A 24,799-nucleotide genomic window follows, 5' to 3' on the forward strand; every position below is an offset into this window, starting at 1 on the left:
AGGCGCTGTGAGGCAGCAGATCCTTCAGCAGCTGGATTACAAAGAGCACAGGTCACTATGACACCTGCACCAGCTGTTGCATTGCATTCAAGTATAAAAACAATAATAAACACAATGTTTTCGTTCTCTAACATTTTTCTATCATTACTTTATTATGGATTAGGTGGAGGAGTTTTTAAGTGCTGTCACCATTCTTTACATTTTATTATTATCTCATAACACTTGTTTAATCAGCTCCCATCTCTCCTGTGGACTCTTTAATGTCTACCTTCTCAGATCAACACAGCCCTGCCCTCCAGCAGCAGCAGCAACATTGTATCCATCAGTAAAACTGTCACGAGGCGGGATGGACTCATGCGCAGACAAGGGAAGCTAAATGCAGTTCCTTCTATTAACACACAACACCAGGTGCAACTATATACAGGTGAGAGAGTGAGGGGGGGGAATCCAGAGGGGCACAGGGGGGGCTCTTCACACAGTTCCAAAAACACAGCACACCAGCCACTCAGCTCGCCCAGGCCTCCAAGGGAAAGACAATCCAAGGTTACTCAGTAGTCCAGCAATGAGATGTTTCCAGCTACAGCCTTAAGTAGTGGACGCTGGTGAAGTGATGAGCCACAGGTGCGAGGGCCGGGGGCGGGAGCCCGCAATAAGCTCCGCCCAGGCGACACACAGCGAGAGGGAAAGGAAAACAAGAAACATGTAGCCGACCTGGGTCAGCCGGGCAGACATGGGGACCGTGACAAAAACATTTGCTTTGCATTGTCCCCACCTGATGACAGTGAGAGTTTGATGCGTTTCCATATTAATTCTTCATGAACGTGTTGTTGCTCCTCAGCCTGGTTCTAGGTGCCCCTTTTTAACTTTGAGCACCTGCCCCTTTAAACATCTCTGCACGGCCCTGGATTGGACTCAGGATATTATCCAAGCAAAGGATGGAGAGTTTGAGAAAAACATGTTTTTAGCATAAATATTGACCTTGCATATTACCAGCCATCATGCCTGTTGTCATAATCTTAGGAAGACAGCGTGAACTTAAATCCCACATATGCAGTTATATGATGCTAACAATGTCCAAAATGTTTTTTGACAACTTAACCCTTAAGAGCCCAGACCTATTTCTACTTTCATGAAAATTACGGGGGTCTTATATCAAATGAATCATATATAACCAAGTCTCTAAGTGTAAAGAGGCAGTGACACCAGTGTCACTGTGGGTCCTTAAGGGTTAATTCTATTAAAAAAAAAGGAAAATTGTATTATAGTAGGACAATGTATATCAAAAATCCTATAATTATTTTATACTAATAATGTTATGCCTATATTTAACATAAAGACCAACTGGGAACGTGATTTTTTTGGCGTAGATGTTAAAAACAACTGGAAGGAATTTATTCTAATAAAATTTCTTGCATATATGCGTTTACAATTTTCATGTAACATGCTGATTACAAATGTTACAAATATGTAAACATTGACCTTTGTAAAGCTGCGTGTCAGTTTCTTTTACATTTCTATTTTTAAGCATGAGTTGACCGACTTTTTAAAAACGGTAATGTGTCAATATAAGGACTACACAGTTTTTTTACACTATCGCTGTATTTAAATTTCAAACATAACTTGTGTTGATGCCGTCAACAAACCTGTGACCCTGATATTGACACATTTGTGTGTGAAAAACACCACAGTGTGTAAGGTTTATGCCACAGCTGCCCTAAATTAACAATATTGATAAACACCAAAACTGTTCTTTAAGTTTCTGTTAATCAAACTTTCCTTTTTGCTAAAGCATATAGTTAGGGCTGGACCAGCTGACCCTGAATCCTCCCTTAGTTATGCTGCAATAGGCTGCTGGGGATTCCCATGATGCACTGGGTGTTTCTGCTTCACTCACTATGCGTTAACAGACCTCTCTGCATTGAATCATATCTGTTATTAATCTCTGTCTCTCTTCCACAGCATGTCTTTATCCTGTCTTCCTTCTCTCACCCCAACCAATCACAGCAGATGGCCCCGCCCCTCCCTGAGCCTGGTTCTGCTGGAGGTTTCTTCCTGTTAAAAGGGAGTTTTTCCTTCCCACTGTCGCCAAAGTGCTGCTCATAGGGGGTGTTCTCTGTATGTATTATTGTAGGGTCTACTGTACAATATAAAGCACTGTGAGGCGACTGTTGTTGTGATTGGATATCAGATTGTTATTTGCCTGATAAATAACAATATAATATTTAGATTTTGAACAAGTTTTTAACAGATTTCTAAAATACACATTTTCTTGCTTTAATGAAAGGTTGTCTATTAAATTTGCTGAGCACTGTAGCTGCTGATTTGTGACACACTACATGAGAACTAAGTGCAAAAAGTCCAATGACTGTTCTGAACAAAGAGCTGCTTTCTCTGAATATTTAAAAGGGGAAATGTATAGTTATGGTTATAATTAAAAATAAGACTTTTAGAAATCTTGGAGGATAAGTAGTAAAGATTAGACTAAGAGAGACAGATACTGGCTTGAGTTTGAGACTTATGGCTGTATGTGGACTGCACCGACATGTGGAAAAGCATATCGCCACACGTGCCTTTATAGTAAGCCCACTGACCAGAGAAGTGATTAATATGATCTTGTTACTGTGTGCCTCTTCTGGGAAACTCCTGACATTCATATAGATCCCCCCCCCCTCCCCCCCTCCCCCTTTTCTCCAACAGCAGCTGCTGCCTGAGCAGGACACACACGGCTCAGGAATCTACAGGCAGCACAACGCATCACATTTGTAGGTCTTTATGTTACTTTACTCTTTACTGTTGGCTACACTGTATCCCAGTCTTATGTTGCACTTTAGTCTTGCATGGCTTTCAATGCATTATTTTTGTTTTTTTAAAATCACCAGTTATGTAAATTGTATTTCCTTTTACCCGCCTCTTTATTAGCAGATACTGTAACGCTGGTACTGGCTCCAAGGCCCCGCCTCTGCCATCTCTCCCTGAAGGGACCCTGCATCCAAGTTCAAGCATCCATGAGATGCACGACACCTCACATTTTGCAGCTCTACAGGATTCAGACGCCGTACACGGTACTGCATCCAACACATCAGCTGTGGTTCTTTTAATCTGCAGCAGATCCAAAGGAGGAGGAGCAGAACCCGTTTTGGTTTTGTGACTATGCATGACTGGATCAACAGGTTCATACACATTTGCAGAAACTGCTTGAAATTCTGGTGGGATGAGTGCATATCGTCCCACGTTCATCATCATCATCACTGATGCAGTTAAAGTCTAATGTCCTGATCAGGAGACAGACACACAGCTGAAAGGAACACAGGCCGGGGAAATAGTGAGCTGATGTGGTGTCACACCCTTTAAAGCAGACGTTTATTGAACAGAGGTTGTGCAACAGACATTTGAGGTACATGATATGAGTTATAGAGGAGGGGGAGCGGGCGATTTGAAGGGAAATCTGCACCATTGAAACTTCCAGAAAACGTACGACTGGATGCCACAGGTCAGCTCCAGTGGTGCACACACAATATCTTTAGACCAAAACGCACGTTTCTCACATACAGAATCGATATTTAATGACATTCATAGTGATTGTGGTTATATAAAGCAAGAACTGTACTTTGGCCATCATAGGAATGCTGTTTTTGCCGCTCGCTTGCACACAGTCAGCTGTAGCACCAACACGGACAGTAGTGAACATGCTTGAACTATCTGCGGTACAAAATCCTCAAAGAAGCTGTTGCAACGTCACGGCGCTCCCCCTCCAAAAGAGTCCAAGTGGAAGCCTTGCATATTTCCGGTTTCCCCATCTCACCGAGCGAGTCGTTTTCCAACTAACACAGCGACAGAACACGTCGCTCTTTTCTTTCCCCTCCGTTTCAGGCTCCCTAACTGCAGAGGTATAGCTGATGAATTTGCGTTTTTTTAAAATCCAGTAATCTTGAGGTATCGGAAATATCACCGATGGGCAGGATGTGACTGAAGAAGGAGAGCAAAAATAGATAAAGGGGAAAACGAGACATGCTATCTAAGCAAACGGTCAAACTGTACAATGAACATTTCCAGTCGAATACTCGTTTCATGTTCTTCTATCACCATCTACTTCGGTTTCTGAATGTATCTCTTAAGCAGTAAAATAATTATATTATAATACAAATGTTTATAAAATAGCAGCACACTCAAGTGACACATCACAACTAAGTAATGTTATTTTTTTGTATAAATGAAACAAATTCATAGCTTTTAGCAGCGCAAAAAATACAATAAAATATTGACACTTTTTTTTTTTTGTCGTTATCGATGTCTTCAGTCCTCCTCTGTCCTCTCTTCACTTTGGAATACAGTATCTCTAAGTCTTAGAAAAACCCTTTGTGGGTCTGGTCGCCCCGTAAAATATTATCAAACACAAATTGACAAAGGTGGTCTCAAAATAGAACATATGCAACAACATATTGCAGGAAGAATCACAAGTTTGGGAAAGAGCTTACGTCAGGAAAACAGGCAAAATAAAGGGGTCATACCAAATATTCAGATGGGGGACGATTTGGCAAACGGGTCATGAAATCGCTCAGTTTTACTGAAAATCATCCGATCCCCACATTCACACTCAGCAAAGTTACACATGGTCATGGAAAAACAATAAAAAGAAGTCAAAGACACCTTGCTGTGACAAAGCCACGTTTTGTTCTGCTGTCTGCCTGGCAGATGAATCCCCTTGCTAATGATTCGAAGCAGCAAAGCTCACCGGGGAAATGTGTTCACTGACAGACAACTGGCCTGGACGGGCGCTACAGAAGCCAGCACCATAAACAGAAACAAACATAAAGGAAAAGAAAACAACAAGAAAACAACAACTGACCAACCACTGCCACACAAATTCTTTTTTAAACAAAGGCGTTGCTTTATCTTAACATTGCAAACCTCATGGCCCTTTAAAGAACATGTGCAAACCTGGATGTTAAGACCACCCTTGCTGGTAGCGCCCCGCCTCCCTGGCTGTGATGCAGATAAATAGAAAGAAAAATTCAAGTAAAAACAAAATCATTTCTTGACATTGTAAAAGAAAATCGACTCGACCCCACAGATCAGAAAGCTGTGTGAATTCATGCTCTTATTTGTTCAGGATCTAAATCAACTTGCAATTTGCTTGACTGGGAATGTTGTTTCTTTGTTTCTTTGTTTGGAATGTGCTTATACGGAACGTCGCGGGAAGCCTTTTTTTAATTTGACTCCTCCTTTAAAGGCAAATGACTGACGGTTGGGAAACCAGCCCTTCAAAGTAAACCAAAGAAAAGGCTAATGAGGAAAAAATGAAACATCTATTCACCTCCAATCACCGTCAATCTAATCATCTCCTGGGGAGCATGTTTGCAAAGTGCTTTGCCATTAAAATCATACAGGGGTGTTGAAAACAACCCTATGCGGTACTCCAGATGAGCTTTGACAGTTATTGTCATCCTCTACCCCCCCTAACCCCCCCGCCCCAAAAGATTCCCCAACGCGTGACCTGGCAGCGTACGGTCTTACTTCCTCGTCATTTCCATGTAAACGGAAAACCAGGAACATCTTTGTGTGTCGTTGTATCCGTTACAAGACGTAAGTCCTGACGCCAGCCACGGACCAGCTTTATTGTTCGTCATCTTCCAGCCTCTGGCTGTACACCGCCACGTCTCCTACACAGCAGCAAACTTCTGCACCACTAAAAACTAAAACTCTGTCCCGCCACCCGGTGCTGCGCCTCCCCCTCAGCCTGCGCTCATCTCGCTCTGCGCTCGCCGACGCAGAAGAATGAAACTTTCCTCAAGACTCTCACATGTGCCACGTACGCTGCGCACGTCCCATCCAGACACAAAAAACACGTCATCGCAAAGAGCGACGGAATGGCAGTAATAACCAAACGCCTCACACGACCTCCGAGAAAGATAACGGCCTGTGTCGTCTCACTCGTGGTCCACACACACAGGTTTATTGTTGCAGAACAATGAACCACGACACACTGTTAATGCACGACGGCAGTGACGCAGCATAGATGCCCAGTTCCACGGATGGAGGAAGTATACGTAGCCTCGGCTCGCTCCGCTGTCGTTAAATACAGAACTGTAAGCCTGCGACTTTATTCAAGTGCCTTTCGCTGTAGAATCACCGTTAACAGACACAGAATCACACACTCAGACACACAAAAACACGCTTGCATCCACAAACTGACGCACAAGCAGCCAGACAAAAGGAGCTTATTGATCTCTACTATTCATTTCAAAATACGTCCAATGATAATAATAATAACAATTACTAATACTACTGATAATTATCATCATCCCGGGTCTTCCCTGATAATGCGATCCACCCACAGTCGCACACTCAGCACACAACAGTCGAGGAGCTCGTTCAGCGGCCACAAACGTAATGGTGACAGTACTCGTAACGCAGCGATAGAAGCCCTGTGTGATCCCGCAGTTTCCAAATAGTTTCCGTCTCGGCCTCATTATCAATCTATAGTTAAAATATAACTTAAACGATCATACTATACAATCAGGCAGAATGCAAATATGATTGGCTTCCCTTCTGGATATCCAAGGCATCACAGAGCTTCATCTCGGATCAAATTTGATGCATTTATGCTATAACGTCATCGAAAATCTATTCTGCGAGCAGGTGTTTTCGACTTGTAGAACAGAGAATCTACACACAAAAATAAACTAGCAAGCATTGCTGTCTTTTGTTTTTAACATTTTTACATTTTGTTCTTTTTTTCTGCTTTTAAGAAAATTGAGTTTTTTTTGTTGGTTTCTATTTTTGTTTTTGTAAATCCTGTGCAATGATGCCCTCTGCTGCTTCACAAGTTGACATCGCGGACGTCTGTCGGGGTGGAGGATTGATCCAGCTCGTCCAGGCCTTTCCCACTCGGGCCTCTCTGAGTTTGCTGCTGTTGCTGTTGCTGCTGCCGTCCTTCGCGTAGGCTGCTCACCAACACGCGCTCGATTTGCTCCTGGCACTCTTTTAGAACATCCTGCAATGCAAAAGACAATCGAGAGGTTACATAAATTTTTTAAACCTGAAGTCAAGGAAGTGTGTTTTTCCTGCTTCTTCATCAACTCAGAGTTCCAGTTTGGTACGATCGGGGACATTCAAAGTAGGGCTGCCACAAACGATTATTTTGATAGTCGACTAGTCACCGAATATTTTTGCGATTAGTCGACTAATCAGATCATCATCCATTGGACGTACAGCTTATTGCAGCAGCAGCATCTGCTCTTATATAACTATCATTAGCTTACAGCTTTAAGTGTTTAAGGTATGTGCTAACTAAAAATAAAGACAAGATGATAGTTTATTAAATTTTAATGAAATTTGCAGATTGTTTCGGTGAAGTTTAATAAACTCCTTGCTATCTAAAATATAACAGGACACCGGAGAATATTCTCGAGCATCTCACACTTCTGATAATCAGCTGTCTGCTTGACGTTTATTCAGCTGTGTAAAAACTATAACTTTAATCTCAGCCAAACCGATTTACTCAGGAACAAATAAAATACTGAAAAAAGCCAAACAATAACATTTTAAGTTATCTAACTGACTTATATATCATCTTTAACCTGAGTAGCGAAAGACGGCGGTGAATTTGAAAACGATTAGCGGGAGTCCGGTGTTCTCACGGCTCTAGTTAGCCTAGCCCCCGGCTAGCTATCGAGCTAGTGGCTAACAGACGTCTCCGAAAACGTCGGAGCGCTTTTGAAAATATGTGGTGTCTTGATAAACTGAGCAGATATTTGAGGTTTACACAGCTACATTCTCGCCTGAAAATATGTTAAACGTTTATTTTGTGACCCAGAAAGAATAATAAGAGTAATATTAAAACTAACTAGCTGCCGCCATTGTTGGAAACTGAGCTGGGCCGCGCTATGAATTCTGGGACACAGTTTCTTCTTCTTCGGGGTTTAACGGCAGCTGGCATCCTTGTACATGCAGTGCTGCCATCTTCTGTTTCAGTCCGTTATTACACTCTTAAATCCTACTACTTATTCCTGCGTCTTTTGGGATCTTACAAAGCTTCAAACGACGCGTCGACTATTAAATTAGTCATCGACGATTTTGATAGTTGACTAATCGTGGCAGCCCTAATTCAAAGCGAGACTTTATCATGAAACTAAAGAGCAAACAAATTCTGTTACTTACAATTTAAATCTACAAGTTAAACCTTTGAATTTTCTATCAAGCTTAGTCCAGCATGTAACACAAATATTATGCCCTATAATATCAATCTGCTGTTCAGAAAGTGCTTCGGCCATGATGACGGCGTCTTGCTGTGATTTTAAATGACAGCTGACTTTCGAGCTGCTGCTTCCAAAAAACAACAGACCCAAGCATTACATCAGCCCACCAGGGTTGTGCAGCGAATACCATCACTATCGTCCTCATGTAGCCTACACACATGCACCGGCATGCACGCACACACTTGCATGCATACCTCTGCCCTCCCCCATCCAGCCACCCACCACCTCTGCTGTTCCCCAAAACACACAAAACCCAAACAGGAGTCGTCTTGACAACGGCGGCTGAAAACACAGGTAGTATTAAAGCTATGTTAATTACATCCACCTCCTGTGGGAACACAAAGGTGGTGCTTTTTTAACGAGAGCCAGTCTGTGCGCCCGCCCGCCTGCAGGGGATCATCTGAGACCCAGCCGCATCGACTTACACCATCAAAGGCCACCAAGGAAAACTGAGAATCCACCTGGGAGACAAACTCCTCAACAGCACCGAGGCCTCTTATCCTTCCCCGGGAGAGGGTTGAGAGAGGGGACAGTGCAGCGCAGTAAGACGGGGGTAGGAAGGGGGGGTTGGTGTAAAAGAGTGCTGAACGGGCTGTTAGCGTCAGAGAAAGGTCAAACTGTTTTAAGGAGGGTCATTAAATACCTAAAGTAGCTCAAAGGATCAAAGTCCCAGGAGCTCAAACTAATTATCAGATTTAAAATGATGACATATGAAAAAAATCTGTGTTGCTGCAAAACAACAGTGACATCATGTAGCATAAAGTGCAGGTGACCAACCATTAATAACGCACATGAAGAAGATGCCAAGTGTACTTTGGAGAGCTGATTGACTGAGAAACACTGCCCTCTGGTGGTAAAACACTTCAAAAACAACTGAAGCCGTCCTTTTAGTTCTTTTTAGTGCACGCACATGCAGGCATGACCTGCGCCTTCAGTGGGAATCATGACTGAAAGGATGGGTGAAAGTGTACGGCTTGTGGAGCGTTGAGACATTCTTTAGAAATTTACAGCTAATTTAAACCCGATGGCCTCGGTCCAGCCCGTTACAGCCTCTGGTGCAGCGGCCTCGATGAAATAGGAACCGGGCCCTCACTCACGTCAGAGTCGCTCTTAGGAAGCTGTGGCAAAAGGTCACAATGTCAAAGGTCAAACAGCACGACACATAACAGAAGGAAGAGGATTTACATACTATGTGAAAAAAGAAGCCACTACCAAAATACTAAGTGAGAGCTGCCCTGACGTCTTAACTCGACCAGTTTCGACTGATCTGGGCTGCACGCCTCTGGGCAAACTTTCCTCTGCACTGGCTTCGACATGGAGGAAACCCCACCAGAGTCTGTCCCTTAATCTCCTCCAGAGGGTGGCCACTAATGTGGGGGTGTGTTCATGCACACATGCAAAGTCTTCCCACCAACATGTGCCTCATTGGTCATAAAATCTCAATTCCTGTGAGAAAATGGACTCAAACGCCGAACATGTAAGGGAACTGCTTGTGTCCTACCGCAAGAATGCACGCCTTCGTTTCTTAAAAGACATTCTCCCCCCGTCTGCGCTGCTCTTTAGAGCGGCAGTTCGGATCCCTCGCCAAGCCCCGTGGGCTTTATTTGAGAACCTTTAATGACTTCAGTGTGCGACTACTGGAAACACCAGTGCTGTTTCCACAGAAGCTGCAGGTACTCGGACAATGAAGGGGCCAACAACTGAGTAAATTCACCGTGGGACGCAGCGTTGCACTTAAGCATCTTACTTTGCAGCCTCAAACCGGAAAACACACGACCACCTCTGATCCTTTCCTGTAGTCGTCGTCCTCCCTCTGCCCTCCCCAAACATGCATCATACTGCAACAGTCTGACAAATCGTGGCATGCACTGTATCCCTGGGCGGCCTTTGTGACACAGGCGGCGGGAGGAAGTCGTGCAGACAGACAAAACCAAAAGGAAGAAATGTGTGAAGAGTGGAATGTGTTTTAACTGCTGACTGCACCACACAAGACAGTGTTGGCCACTCTGGGAGGATTTGGTGGTCAGACAGCTGAAACACACACAGGCAGGGACGCTACGAATCTCAGGGAATCTGAAAACAAAATATCCCAGGGCCGACGCTGGAAATAAGAAGTCACCACATGACTTGAATTTCCACAAGTTACAATAGAAATGTGACCTTTCCCTTTCTTTAGCCGCGTGCCTGAAACACCACAAGTGGTGACGCCACAGGCTGTGCTGATAGATGCGATCCATCGTGATAAAAGCATCTTTTATTACATTTTGTCCCCAGGAAATAACTGATTAAAAAACAAAGGGAGCAATGGGAAAATGTGTTTCCGGTGTCGGAGCATGTGACCGCGGCTGAAAAAAGATGAATGAAAGACGGAGAGAAAACAATCAAATCTGGGAAGCGGCGCTCTTAAACCCTCTGCCTCCGTTTCCTGTTTTAATCAATCAAGAGTAAACTGATCCGTCTCCTGCTTCAAACTCTGCTCACCTCACACACGAACGCACACACGGCCGTCTGCTCGCCCCGCGAGGCCACACCAGGTGTTTGCGAGGCAACACGCATTCCTGCAGTGGCCCAAAGACGGTGACTTGGCCCTATCGCATTTCCACTGGAAAACCGCAGCTTCTGGATGCCACACATGCCAGCGGGGTGCCAGGGGGTGGCGTTGGCCATGGCGCTGTTGGCAGCAGCAGCTGCAGCGGTTGGCGAAACTCGCTCGGCCTTCGTATTTCGGCTCTTTGGCCGAGCGGCTACGAGTTGCCCAAAATCACGCGGGGTACGTTACGCGTACTCTTTTAGACTCGCACCACCTCGCTGGTGTCTGAAGTCTAAATGAAGGTGGGTCGCTGCTAAAATCACACAGCATTTCCTCTTTGACCGAAGCCTGCACGCTGAGACGGGCAGAGGGCGTAACTAGTATTAATAAGTGGCGTCAGTCCTAACTAACTCTGTGCAGTGAGATTTTTGCACGTGGTGCACGAGCCTGACGCGAGGATCTCAGGAAAATCTTTTAATACCCTCAGCTTCGCTTGGCAGTTCACACTAAAGCCCTATATGTTGAATTAGGACGGGCGCCTCGTGCTTTTCCTCCCGTGTTTACCGCGAGCCGTGGCTCGTCTGAATCCAGGAATGTAAGGAGTCGATCGCTGAGACGCAGCGCCACTTAATTCCCTCGAGTCTGAGACGGAGCAGCCTAAAACACACTGAGGCCCTGTGCTGCTCAGGCCAACTATTTGTTTTTCCTCAGCTGCTGAGCGAGACTTCACACAGCTCGCACCAGAGGGAGCCATGCTCTCCAGCAGCGCTGCATTATGGACCATAGGAGGAGACAAGAGAGGCCCGATTGTCGCGAGGGAGGCGTAACACCCCCTCGGTGTCCTTTTCACACTTCAACAGCTTTCTTCCACCTCCTCCTCCCCCTCTGCCTCCTTTTCAGGCAGAATTTAACATGCCACGGCCGATGCTCGGATCTGTGTCGCGCCCCCCGTGCACTCTGCACACAGTTTAGATTAAGTCTGCCATTACCAACCTAAAGACGTTTTTATCACATTAGGTATTAGCAGCACTCCTGGCAAGGTGGTGGTGGTGGACCTGTGCTCGACAGCTCACCCTCCGGAGACTAAAGAAGAAGAACTTTGCAGCAGCGAACTACAGACAGACAAAATCCTCTCCGGTGTATGATGAAAGCCAGGAATCAGAGTTAGCAGGGGCCCTGCCTGTGTTTGACGTAGCTTATCCTCTGGTGCAACATTCACTGCACCAGCTTCACCGGCCTTCCTGTCAGTTACACAGCGACTTAGAGGAGCCTTTACACGAGGGAGCTGCTGGACTGTTTTAAAGACAAGTCATCGAGACAAATATCGATCGTTTCTTTAAATGAAGACATTTTAGCTCAGTCTCGTGCTCATTTTTATTAAAATTGGCAGTAAACCTCCCCTAAAATATGCCCGTGTGAAGCCAAATCTCAGTGACATTTCAACTTTAGTCTGTTGCGCACACACAGCCTCGACAAACGTGGCATTTCTTAACTTGCCATGTGCTTTCCAGCAGAGCAGCACGTTTGGTCGGGCAAAAAAACAACACAATTAGTTGAGAAAAGCAAAACCTGTTTGTTTCCGTGGTGATAAGATGACTTAAATGTGTCACTTCACTAGAAATGTTCAGTAAAGACGCTTCCAGTGCAGGAAACAGCTGATTAAGCTCTGAATCATAGTTACTGTAACACTCTGATAACCAGTTAACATGTAACCGATGTCTGCAGAGTCACTGATATTTAGTCATACTGATTAAAATTACTCAGCAATAGGGATGCAACGATACCAATTTTTTCAAACCGATACGATACCGATACTTGGATCTGAGTACTTGCCGATACTGAGTACAAAAACCGATACTTCTACCACACACACACACACTGCCCGTGGATTTTCTCTTGACATTTTTCTTCGCTTTTCCAAAACCTGAGTTAAAGTTGGCTGTTCCACACTGCTGACATTTTGTTTAGCCTAGCTACAGCAGCCTCCAGTTTCTCTTTTTTATCTGGAGCTGCCAGTCTCACTCGCCTAACCCTGTGCCTGTTTAGCGCGGGATGTCCCCCTAGTGGCCAATCTACAGAACTACAACAGAAATGACAAGCCACCCTCTGACTAATGAAATAAGTTAGTATCGGTTCATGGTATCGATTAACTTTTATGAGTATGAGTACACACACATTTTACAGTATCGGCCCCGATACCGATACCAGTACCAATACCGATACCAGTACCGATACTGGTATCGGTAATGGTATCGGTATCGGTGCATCCCTACTCAGCAACAAATCGCCTACACTCCAGATGTAAGTGTGAACTCTTAGCGCTGGATATTTAAACTTACTGATGCCCGAGCTGCAGTGACAGGTGAACTCACCACTTCTGTGTTTGTAATTTTTGCCAGCAGGTCCGTCAGACTGTCGCCCCACTGCGACTGGTCGGCCGAATCGAGCTGCAGGCCGCAGATCGCCGCCCCCACACTTCCTGTAGCGATCATGGATGGAGGGTACATGGCGAATCTGAAATCTGTCAGAGGAATAAAAACGTTTGAGTTAAATGTGAGTTTGTTAGTCTGAAGTACGAGCAGGAAGCACAGTCTTTGGTCAGGTGGGTGCATGTGTTCACCACTGGTTTCTTTCCTGCACGTTTCAGTTCGCGGGGCTCAGCTACGGTATGATTTAGTAATCTAGCCGTCAGCTAATAAATACTCCTTCTATTGCACCGGCTATGAACGCTGGGCTCGCTAATGACCAGGGGCCTGGATAATGAGGGTTCACTGGGCTTGTAAAGGAGCTGAAAAGCAACCACCCTCACCCCGATGCAGTCCCCCTTTCCCCAGCCCGGCCCCTTTTCTTCCATCTCCTGAGTAAATCGTGTGCTCGCTGAAAAAAGCCCCATAGCGCTTGGAAAAGAAGGAATAAAGAGGCTCAGTGCCTTTGCCAATGCGCACTGCTGTAGGTCCTTTTTCCACGTGTGGTCACAGGCGTGCGTCTCAAAGACCAATAACCTTGTTAGCTCCCCTCGCTGTCATTCATAATGCAAATGAGACAGCTTGTGAACGGGCCAGAAGCCCGAGAAGGCAACTGGCATACAGTGAGACAGACAGGGAGAGGTTTGCTCTGCACACACACATGCATGCATGCATGCACACACACACACACACATGCACACACACACACACTACCTTCTGCATTCTCTCTTTATGTCTTGCTCAACTTCTACCTTTCTTCCTGGGGAACACATGGCTGCTTGGACGGCGAGTGAATGGCACACATGCCGCCGTCTTTGTTGCTACAACAGGCAGCGGTTTGCATTGGCGGCCCTCCTATCTTTTAGCATATTAATAGAGTGGCGGGCCTATGAGAGGGCAGGCAGAAGAGTGTGACTCCATTGTCCAGAGTCATCACCTCATTTCACCCAAATGAGGGACGCGGCATCCATCCTCTCGCCACCGATTCCAATTCAGCTAGACAGGCTGCACAAAGACCCTGGCTGGACTTGAGGATGGGGGCTTGACAGGGGGGGGAGGAAGACGAAGAGGGCAGCGATGGACGGAGCGGGAGAAAAGAGGGGAAGGTCGCAGGCGAGGTGGGAGGAGGGGGCGCTAGACGACTCTGCTGCACATCGAGTCTGCGTCCAGACCCTTGTGAAGTTTTGGAAGAAGAAAAGACTTGCCCTCCAGTGACCCTCACCTCCTGCCTCCCCCAATCCCTCCCTGCAAGTATCCCTCTGTTCCTGGGCCACCTCTGGGTTAGAGGAGTGAGCAGCGGGGGCACAGAAACAGCCTGCACATTAACATATTGCTATATTCAATTGCAAAGCAAACCGCGTGCGATGGCTCTGAAGGAGATTTTTCTTCTTCTTTTTTTTATTGGGAATCAAAGAGGTGGGTCCTTTGATAGCTGCAAAGGCAGCCTCTCACTGCCTTTTTAACATGCACAGCCAGGCGCTTTCTCATCTTGCGGGCTCAGTGTTGACAAATAAATGAACTTATTATACACCCCTGTGTTAGCCGCTGGGCCTCTGCCAAGGGGGCGATTTATTAAAGGCCACCTCGAGCCAAGAGGAAAGAGCGCACAAAGCCCCGCGGCATTACATCACTGCTGTAAGAGCACAGCTTTCTATAGAGGGCCGAGACGACAAAGGCATACAAGGATTTACTGTAAGTGTGCAGCGAGCGCGGAGCGACAGGCGAGGCGACGACACCTCAGCGACACAGGCGGGAAACAATGCCTGCGTGCTTTCAGATGCAGACACACACTGACCCCCCCCCCCCCATGCACACGCACGGCACAGATGTTGGTTTGTGGGAGAGCTGAGTGGCAGGCAGTGGGCAGCAAGCTGATTTTTCGCACTCAAGACAAGACAGGTCTGTAGCAGAACAAGGACGCGCGCGTGCAGCCGATGCGCGCTGACACTCGGGCCTGGTGGCTGCTGCATGTGGGGCGAAGAATGGCTGTATTTTAGGAGCCCTCATTGATATTCATGTTGAGGATAAACAGTGTATGTAGCTGAGTGGGGACGCCTGCGATGGAAAGCTCCCTGTGAGCAGCGGCTGGCTGGCCCGGCCTGCACGCCTCTCAGCCCCTTCAATGGCCCTTTCTCCTCCCCGTGCCCCCTCGCCTCCATCCCTCCCCGTTCCTACCCCGCGAAACGTCATCCTCGGGCCACCGGTCGCACATTCTCCCGCCCTACGTGGCCCGCTCCATCTGGGTGGCTGCGACGCACACCGCGCACATTAAAATTGTAAATTAATTAAAGTTGGAAAGTTTAGCCCGACCGCTTTCCACAGCGATAAATCAGCTTCTTGTATTCTATACATGTAGCGCTTATTGAACTTGTTTATTGAGGGAGCGCCGTGACGAGGACACGGGGTTTGGTTGACTGATTAAGGGTAAAAGCAAACATCTCTTTAGGACTGGCGTGACAGGATGTTTCAGCCAAAACGACCTCTGTGGAGCTTCTCAGAAGACAATCCACCTACCGCTGGCCGAGGCCCACGCGCCGGGTTTTTTCCACAAACGCCAAATTAACGAACAACAACTTGATATTTCTGTCCTTTCCACTGCTTCCTGTCTGGCTGTCACTCTGGAAACAAACTAAAAACACAAACCTGTGAGAGTTGCACGCTCCTGCTCGGGATTTTATGTTAAGCTGCCCTTTTAGCCTCTCGCTAGCACATCCTGTGTCACAGCTGCAGGCTTGAGTAACATCAGCGTTGAGGAGCGTACAGATGTGGAGTGCGATTTTGGTTACAGTTTGGATTAAATCGACTGAGCTTCATTCAAAAATCTCGGGTATTCGTCCCTTTGGACTATTGTCTGTGAAGGTTCTCAGTCATCCAGGTCATCGTGGTCAAAGGAGCTTGCAAAGAAAAGCGTCTGGACTTCTTTAAGTTGCTTGAAGACGTTTCACCTTCATCCGAGAAGCTTCTTCAGCTCTAAGGTCAAATGCTGGAGAGTCCCAGATTTAAACCTAGTGGGAGTTTCCCCCCACAGAGGGACAAAAGGACCCCCTGATGATCCTCTAATCGCCTGAGCCAAGGTGTGAAACTGTGGGACTCTCCACCATTTGACCTTAGAACTGAAGAAGCTTCTTGGATGAAGGTGAAACGTCTTCAAGTAACTTAAAGAAGTCCAGACGCTTTTCTTTGCAAGCTCCTTTGACCCTTTGGACTGTACTCAACATACTGTCACGCTGCTCCATCGTTACCTCAGCAATCACCACGAATTCCCTGCTCGTTGTTAAAGAACGAATAAACAATCTGTAAACATGATCTCGGGTGTGCCTGACGGACAAACCGAGGCACAGCCGGTACCGTGCACCGCTCTCCTCTCACAGAAGCGTCGGTGCAGACGGGCCAGGAAGTGACGCTCAGCCACAGGTCAAAGTTTAGCTGACCTCAGCTGACACCCTTCTACGCATCTATTCGGCAACCGCCATAATATGACACGCCATTTAAGTTGCATTAGCGTGCCAACAGTCTGCAAGCTGCTTTGTAACCCGCCCCCTTTGCCTGCTGCGTCTTCATCAGTCTCATCTGATGTGATCGATGTGAGTGATTCTTGTTTTTCCGTCCGAATAGCAAAAACAATCTTTTGTTTAGTGTATCGCTCCTGCAACAACCTCAAAGTGCTGCCGCAGTAGTTTTGATCAGATCCAACAGTTAAATTTTCCTGTTCACGTCCTGCTTTGGAAATAAAGAACTAATGACAGCATTTAAAGGCCGGATCAAGTGCACGATCTGATATCCTCGTGTTGGTGTTGTTCCCAGATCATCATACTAAAGGTTGTTCCAGGATCAACATTGCAAGTGACCAATCAGAATGTTGTGATGTCATACTTTTGCGACTTCGGGAAAAACCGGCGTAAAACAAAAAACTGTACTTAAGCTGCGAGAAACCGCCTTTGTCTGCCGATCAACGGACCCTAACCCTGACCCTGACCCTTTAATAAACGCTAAGCAGAATTGATATTGTCCTTGCAACACTGGAATTTCATAAATGCACGAATGGGTTGGTGTGCAAAAGAATAACGTCACAATAATGTGATTGGTCACTTGCAGTGTTGAACCTGGAACAACATTTTCATGATGATCTGGGAACAACACCAACACGACGACATCAGATCATCCGGATGAAGTAGCCTTTAAAGAGGAAGACAAAAATTAGGGGACAGTGTGCTGAGAAAAATGTTGAGTCAAACTATCTGGAACCAAAACATTTACTTTAGCACAAATATTAGTCTTTGTGGTTCACATGACGTCCGAGGAAAACACGGAAGATTTTGATTTCTAAACCTTTTTGCTGGCAGCCGAAGCAAACTGTCTGTGATCTCCGGCGTGACTCAACCAGCCGCAGGATTTCTGCCGTGGTGCTGATTAAACAGCAAGGTGACGAGGCGAGCTCAGGACGTGCCACTCGATGATTCACCCTGTGTCACGTTACTGGGCACACACTGTCAGGAAGCCTTTTCCTGCTTCATCTGTTGACCGGACATGATTCCTCACATCAGCGGAGCGAGCAGGGAAAGGATAACTCGCTGGAGAAGGTGGCTAATTTGTTCGGGTTCTGACTCATCAAACACGGAGGGGATTTTATGTAAACAAACACCAGCGAAGCTCTTTTCATCGAACACATCTGAGATGAATCATCCATCTTTACAATGCTGAGCCCAGGCTGGAGGGGATTCTCCGCGCCACGGCCGCTCGGAGTCGAAGCTACACGGAGCGTTCCCGCCTCTGGACTAGAGACACTTAACAGGCAAAACAAAAGAAAGAGGGCTTGTGAATCAAGCTGCGACATTTGAGCTGCCGCCGATTTAAAAACGCAGCTCGTGGAACCCAGAAAAGGCCAAAGAGGCCGAAAGCTTTCCAAAAAGCGAAATTGAAACATTCCCAACATGCAGGTTGGGAATAAAATAAAGGGAATAAGTTACACTGGAGTTGAAAGTAAGCACGGCTCGAGTTCCCTCGTGTTTGTCAGCTAGTGAATCATTAGTTGTCCTGATAAACTAACCAGTTAATCATCAAGTCCTTCATACGGAGTTGAAAGACACACACCAGCAATAAGTGATCAAATACTGTCCGCAGACAAAAGCACGAGCGCTCATTACTTAGATCCCAACTTGTAGCGAAACCGGCATTGTGTGGAGTCTCTTGGAGACTTGCTGGCCCGGATCCAGAGATTTCTTTTGATCAGCTTCTGTGACCATTGTCACCATTCCCTGCATACCATTACAGGAAAAATGCACCCCGCCAATACGGCACGAAGATGGGGCTCGACGACGGCAGCAGACAGGTTGGGCTGCATCTGTCTGCCCCGCGCACCCCGTCCTTTCTCCCACTTTAACTCGATTGAATAAGAATAGAAGAGGAAGCTCAGAGTGCTCGGTGTCTGTCTACGAACGGAGGTTCATAATCTGCCTTAATGAGCTTGTTTCTGGGCTATTATGCGGCAGCCTGCCTGAGGGAAACGCCGGCGTTTCCTATCAAGTGGCCCTGCAGCGCCGACCCTCGCACGGCTCTGCATATGAAACGTAAGGGCCAAGCCTTTTGTCTCCTTTCTCCCAGTCTCTAGCTGAGCCTCTGAGCCATTTGCATAGTCCTGAATGGACCAGCCAATGTTATTAATTAATACAGAGCCAGCCTGCGCCACCTGACAAAATCCCACCGAGTGGCCCGAACGGAACTGTTTCATCAAAAGAGAGGAGCCATTAGGAACGAGAGGCCTTCTTCTTCTCCTCTCTCAGAACAGAGAGCCGTCGTTTTACGCGTTTTCTTTCCCCGTACAGGGACGGCGGCGGTGGGACCACAGATGACCTCGCTGTCGACGGCTCGTAAACGTAAATCCTCCTGCGCCTTTACCTTCTCAACTCTGCTCAGACGACGCCTTCGAGGAGGATTCTCACCAGATAACCCGAAGATTTACAGCTGGGAACGTTTCACAAACGGGTCTCGTATTCCCAGAGATCCTCCGATGCACCGAAGACTCACTCGTGCTGTATCTTTCCTCATTTTGCCCTCACTTCCTGCTCGCCTGGATACGGAGCGTGTGCACAAATAAACGGCCCGATGACGGTCGAGCGAATACAGCGTCAGGAGGACGATTCTTGTAAATTTATTTCCACTGCCTCACTGAAGCAATCGCGGACAAAGTGCACGCCGAGTCTTTCACAACGTTGCTCGGGGAATAGGTCCGATCCCTGACGCGCTGTCATTCCAAACATTAATCCTCTGGCAAGAATACGGGAAAAAAGTGAGATATGAGAAAACTGAGGGAGTCGGACGGAGGACGCAGGGAACAAATTAAAAGATGAAGCGTCACTTCAGACTCGGCACAATCGGTGCAGGAGATCGCCTCACGCTGCGATTGTCACGTCTATTCATCTAAGTGTGCACACTCCTCCCAATGTTGTCAGCAGAAGGAGGTGTGTGTGGGGGGGGTTAGTTAGCATTCCTATTTGTGACCTGCAGTTTGGGGGGGGGCAGAGAGCATTATTAAGGATGACTTGTGCGGTTATCCAAAGTAAACGTTCGCACAAAGTCCTCGAGCGCGTCCAGAAGCGGTGCAGGAAGGCGCTCATGGCCCTGCCTGCTTTGTAGCTGATCGTGGCGACCTGAGGGAAATCTGCCCTGTTACAAACGCTATGATGTCCTGCAGCAGCGGGCGTGGAGGCGTGTGAAGTTAAGAGAGAGAAAGAACGTAGGAAATTTGAAAACATGCCTCAGATTTGGCAGCACAAAAACACCCTCACTCCTCTTGCATCTTTCCCACTTTGACCTCACTCTCTTCATATCATGAGCTCTCGTTCCTTCATCCCTCCCTGCATGTTTGATCTTACGGGAACCGTTCAGCTCAAGTGTAAGAAGACAATGGTCTGCCTGCCTCCAGCCTTGTCCGTTTGTCTCTTCGACCCCTCAATCAGGCTTTGAAGTGTTACTTCAGAGGCCGCAGAGAGAAGACAGATGGATGTCAGACCTAAGAGGCGGACACTTTTACGACTAATGCTTTTCTTAGGAAGAAGAAGGTGAGGCTAGCTGTATAACAGATCTCCAAAGAAGACTTTGACACGGCCCTGAAAGAAGAAATGGCAAAGACAACACTACAGAGTATGCTAGCGTAAGCCATTAGCGCTTGGTTTGATTTGCGCAGACGAAAGAAAAAAGATCAAGGAACAGATGCGCTCATCTCAGCGACTGCAGGGAATCGAGCGTTTCCTACCTGTGGCGCAGAGGGCAATGAAGGTCTGCACATGTTTCCGAATAAGTGCCAGCTTATCCTCGGGCAGCGGCAGCCTTCTCACGATGTGCTCGATGAAATCGTTCGGCGTTACTGCTGCCAGGTTCCACTTCAACTTCCCCAGCACCACCAGTTCCCATTCCTAGAGAGCGAGCAGAAAAGATGGCTGAAAACAACAGCTCTGCACTTTTATTGTTTAGCCAGGTGCGCTTGAGCCAAACGTGCGTTAATGTGACACGGCGAGCATCTGGAGGTTAAGTGTTATTAGTCTCTGCTCGGCTGGGCCACCGACCCAGGTGACCCGGCATCACCGTCTCCCTCCCTGTTTGTGTCTGGCATGTGGGGACTTTCCTAAAGAGGCCCATCAGAGGCTGTAACTAACTGCAACGCAGCAGTTAGTTACTATATTTTCCACATAAAGTGTTTTGTGGAACGACTGAAACTCTGATTAATTAATCAGCATCTGAGTCTGTCATTTGCAGGATGTGCTGACACGTGCTCATCCATCTGCACGTCTGTAACACGGGCTGAGGACACTAGGTGTGGCGTTCTCTTTTCTGAGACTGCATTGTTACTTTCACTTCCTAGAGGAGGAGGTGATTAACGAAAGAGCTGGTGACTAATTTGGGAAAAATTTTCAGTGGTTTGGTTGCAAGCTGCAGCCTTGTGACCGGGAGGATGGATGTTCTTCATTTTCCCTTTAAGAAGGAGCGACCACATGGACTCGGTCATGAGACAATTCAATATGGCCGCCCCTACTAGCAGCACGCCTTTTCCCAATCAAAGTGACCTTTGTCAGTCATGCTTTGCTTTCTTGCTGATGTTTGAGAGACTGAAAACAAGACGTGTTTCTGATGAGTTTATAAAGTGAAACTCGTCTCCTTCTGGCTACAGCAACGTATGATCATCAGCAGCCTCCTGCTATTAAAAGGCGTTTCCATCGACGACAGTACGCAACACCAAAGCCTACAGCAATAGCTGCGACAACCCTTGCAACACATGCTTTATGCTGACAAGGGTGGCAATCTGGTATCACCCACTTCCTTCTGCTTACTGCCTTCCTCTGGTCACACCTTCTTCGTAAAATTGTGGTTCTCTTTACAAGAAGTTCTTACTAAAGATGAGGACAAAAAAACGATCACATGCCCCGAGCAGCTGATCTGTTTCCTGTATCTGCGTGTCAGCCAAAATACCGCCTTATACAGAAACACAGAAAGGAGGCCTCAGCGAACCAGTTCAAGGACTGAGGCTTCGTCTCCAGTCTGAACACGAAGGTGTCAGAGACGGTTTTTTGTCAAGTGCAGCTGCATGCAGAGGATACCAGTTTTCAGCCGCAGCGGCGCATTTTGTTTAGCTGTTTAACTTTAAGACGCTGGCTCGGAGTCGCAGCCTTCATTAAACAAATGAAATTGTCATTCCAGAAAATTATAGCAAAGCAACAAATCAACAGCAGCTCGTGGGGAACTTGAATGTGCTGCAGCGGCAGTCTGCTCGGTGGGCAGAGCCGCCAGTCAGGCAGCGAGGCAGGCCTGCAACCATCAGCCCGTCTGAATCATAATATGTGGCCTCTTTCACAACATGGGTGGGATTGGCTGTTGTTTACTGAGGAATGTTTATGTAGCACCACAGAGCAGGAGGGAAAATACTTATCTGATGTGAAGCTGACTTAATTAATTGGTTTGCCAGCACAACAGAGCTCATATTCAATAAACAGGACAGTTTTTCTGTGGGTTTCACGTGCAGCTCGGATCACAAACTGTGACTCGTGACCTCACGTCACAAATGTGTGCATCCAGTTATTTTTGGACACCAGCTAAACTGTAAAAGGCAAACTTGAATTTCTCCGTCTCTCCCTCTCTAGCTCACAGGAACACAGAGCTTTGGCTCCGGTTCAATATGACCTCGCTGATCTGTGAAAATATCTACCAGCAGATGGCGATGGAGACCACCGCACAGGCTGGAAGGTTACAGTAAAGCCTTGAGGGTCTTATACAGTAAAGAACAATCCTGCGCTGAGCTCCTTTCATGTCTAAAGCCTGGACAACGATTCAGAGAAACGGGAACAGCCCCCATGTCGAGTATACGTCACATTTGAAACTTTTAAATCAGGAAACAACCGGATAAATCCCAGCTTCCAAACGTGCTCTGATGAAGAAGTTATGTAATATGTTTAACCAGCTGATGGTGACAATGTGAGTCTGCAGATGTGTTACTGCAAACTGCGTGAAACTGTCGCTTACCAGCAGCTCTTGTGGTCTGATGGAGTTATCTGTGTAGATGCACAGCTTCTCTGCAGTTAATGGACGAGTCTCTTTCAATTTGGATGCAAGAAACATGCACACTGCTCCCAGCAGCTGCAGGTTACACTTTTTGGTGGGTACCACTGCTAGAAATCTGTCTAAGTAGTTCATGGCCAAGGGGAAAACTTCTTCCTCGCACTTCTGCTCCTCACAAACCTGTAAGGAGACAGCACACAAGGCGACAACGTTGACGACACGTGACTTCTTTTTCAGCGCTTGAAACGTATAGAAAACTTTTATGAAATAACGAAACAAAAGAGTGATCACATAAGAGCACATTTAAAATCAATGACACACATAGTTGGGGCTCGGCCAAGAATTTGCGCCCAGCCCAGATCTGTTGCGACATCACAAAATAAATCGAAAGAAATTATTTCACAAAGACTGAAATAACTTTAAGACACATACTCTCGATAGACTCGCATTCCTGCAGTTCATTCACTAAGAAATGAATTCAAGTCACAATCACCGAGCCAAAAAAAACACCAGGAAAGCGCAGCACACGGAAACACACTTTTTTTTAAAACAGTCGTCATATTTTCATAAAATATTTAAAAATAGAAATAAATTATCTGGGGCGACTTTTTTCACACCATAATGTTCAGGAGACTCTTCCACATCATATCCGACAATTCCTATCCGTATCCACGCGCGAGAAATATCAAGAAAATGTCAAAATAAGAGGCGAGTCGCGAGCGGCTGGTGTGGCGTGCCTCACCGCCGAGCCGATATAATTATTTCAAAAATTAATTAAAAATCTCACGTGCGTCAGATTCTGACAATATTTACATGAAAATAAAGAGGAACGACTCCAGATTGTTTAGAGAAGCCTGTTGACCGGAAATATTTGACGGATCGTCAACAAATGAACAGAAATCTTCGGCGAGTCACCGGAGACCAAAAGAAGCGATAAGGCCCTCGCCCTTCCCGACATTTAAACAGATATCTGAAGCGATCGCAAAGCTTTTTGTGATCGAGTCTGTATTTGATGGACACCTAAGACCCTCTTCTGTCATTACCGACGCTTTTTAAGCGCTGTTACTTTGCTTTTGACACTGTAAATCCTCTTAAAAGCGCTCCTATAAAAACCAACATGGCGATACAGCGCAAGTCAGCATTGAATTGGGGGAGTGCATACGTGTGCACGAAAATATTCATCTAAAATAATAACATCAAACAATCAACGGGCAACATGTGCAGACACCATGTGAGGCAGATAAAGGAAATCCTCCGGTGTCACCGATGGCACAGCTGCCACTTTCGTAAACGCAGCGATCGGACTTTAAAAATGGAAAGAAAATGCGTTAAACGGCACCGACGGATAATATAAGGAAATAGCAGTCGGAAATATGAGTCGTATGTCATATGTGCTCCTCGGAATATTTCAACCATTGCTCGATAAAGAAATGAAAGAAATCGAGAGGCTTTAAAGTCGAGCACGGAAATAATATGTCTTGTCAGCACTCGGTGTTTCGCTGTACCTCCAACATCCAAGTGGCCACCATTCTCCTCATGAACGGCTGAATATCTTTCTGGACGCCTTTGAAATAAGAATATTGGGGTAAAAACCTCTCCTCGATAGTCAACAAGCGCTGCAGCACTCTGTCATCGCACAGAAGATTCGCGTCGGGACGAGCTCGTATGATGGTGTCCATTTCGAGGCAGAGCAGCTCCATGGTGCTGGTGTTTTCACTCAAGTTAAAAAGTAGGATTTCGCTTTCGGAGACGTCAAAGGCGTGTTGCAGAGCGAAAATGCAAAAAGATGGCAGGAAAAGTCTTTTAGAGGCATAAAAAGCGAGACTGCAGGGGCTCCGTAAGAGTAGTCCTGCCTCTCCTTGTTGAGAACTTTTTCCTCTCTCCCCACAGCTCGCCTCTACTTTCGCTGCCTGAGATCAGGCGCATTTAGCCTGCCCTGCGTCCGCCACTGACGCAACTGCATTACTTCTGTATAGACACAACAAGCTGCATTCCAGCCT

General features: G+C 46.6%; 1 protein-coding gene across 1 annotated transcript; it reads right to left on the minus strand.

Annotated features, from left to right (window-relative positions):
• Positions 1–3,323: 3,323 nt before the first annotated feature.
• On the minus strand, positions 3,324–24,798 carry ccnd2a (cyclin D2, a). Its single transcript, XM_006795782.3, has 5 exons — positions 24,305–24,798; positions 22,764–22,979; positions 20,506–20,665; positions 13,161–13,309; positions 3,324–6,994 (listed from the first exon to the last, which is right to left on the minus strand). The coding sequence occupies exons 1-5, from the start codon at positions 24,497–24,499 to the stop codon at positions 6,821–6,823; spliced, it is 894 nt and encodes a 297-aa protein (XP_006795845.1). The 5' UTR covers positions 24,500–24,798; the 3' UTR covers positions 3,324–6,820.
• Position 24,799: the final 1 nt, after the last annotated feature.

This window comes from Neolamprologus brichardi, chromosome 7 (genome assembly GCF_056152115.1).
Source record: "Neolamprologus brichardi isolate AB-2024 chromosome 7, ASM5615211v1, whole genome shotgun sequence".
Taxonomy (NCBI): domain Eukaryota; kingdom Metazoa; phylum Chordata; class Actinopteri; order Cichliformes; family Cichlidae; genus Neolamprologus; species Neolamprologus brichardi.

What these genes read in the sequence shown, in the direction of transcription:
- ccnd2a (XM_006795782.3), bottom strand. Translation starts at nt 24,499, where the DNA reads ATGGAGCTGCTCTGCCTCGAAATGGACACCATCATACGAGCTCGTCCC. An exon ending in TGGCCACTTGGATGTTGGAG is followed by an intron (nt 22,980 to 24,304) that starts GTACAGCGAAAC and finishes GTCTCCTTACAG; the next exon opens with GTTTGTGAGGAGCAGAAGTG. An exon ending in AAATTACAAACACAGAAGTG is followed by an intron (nt 6,995 to 13,160) that starts GTGAGTTCACCT and finishes TTTGCATTGCAG; the next exon opens with GATGTTCTAAAAGAGTGCCA.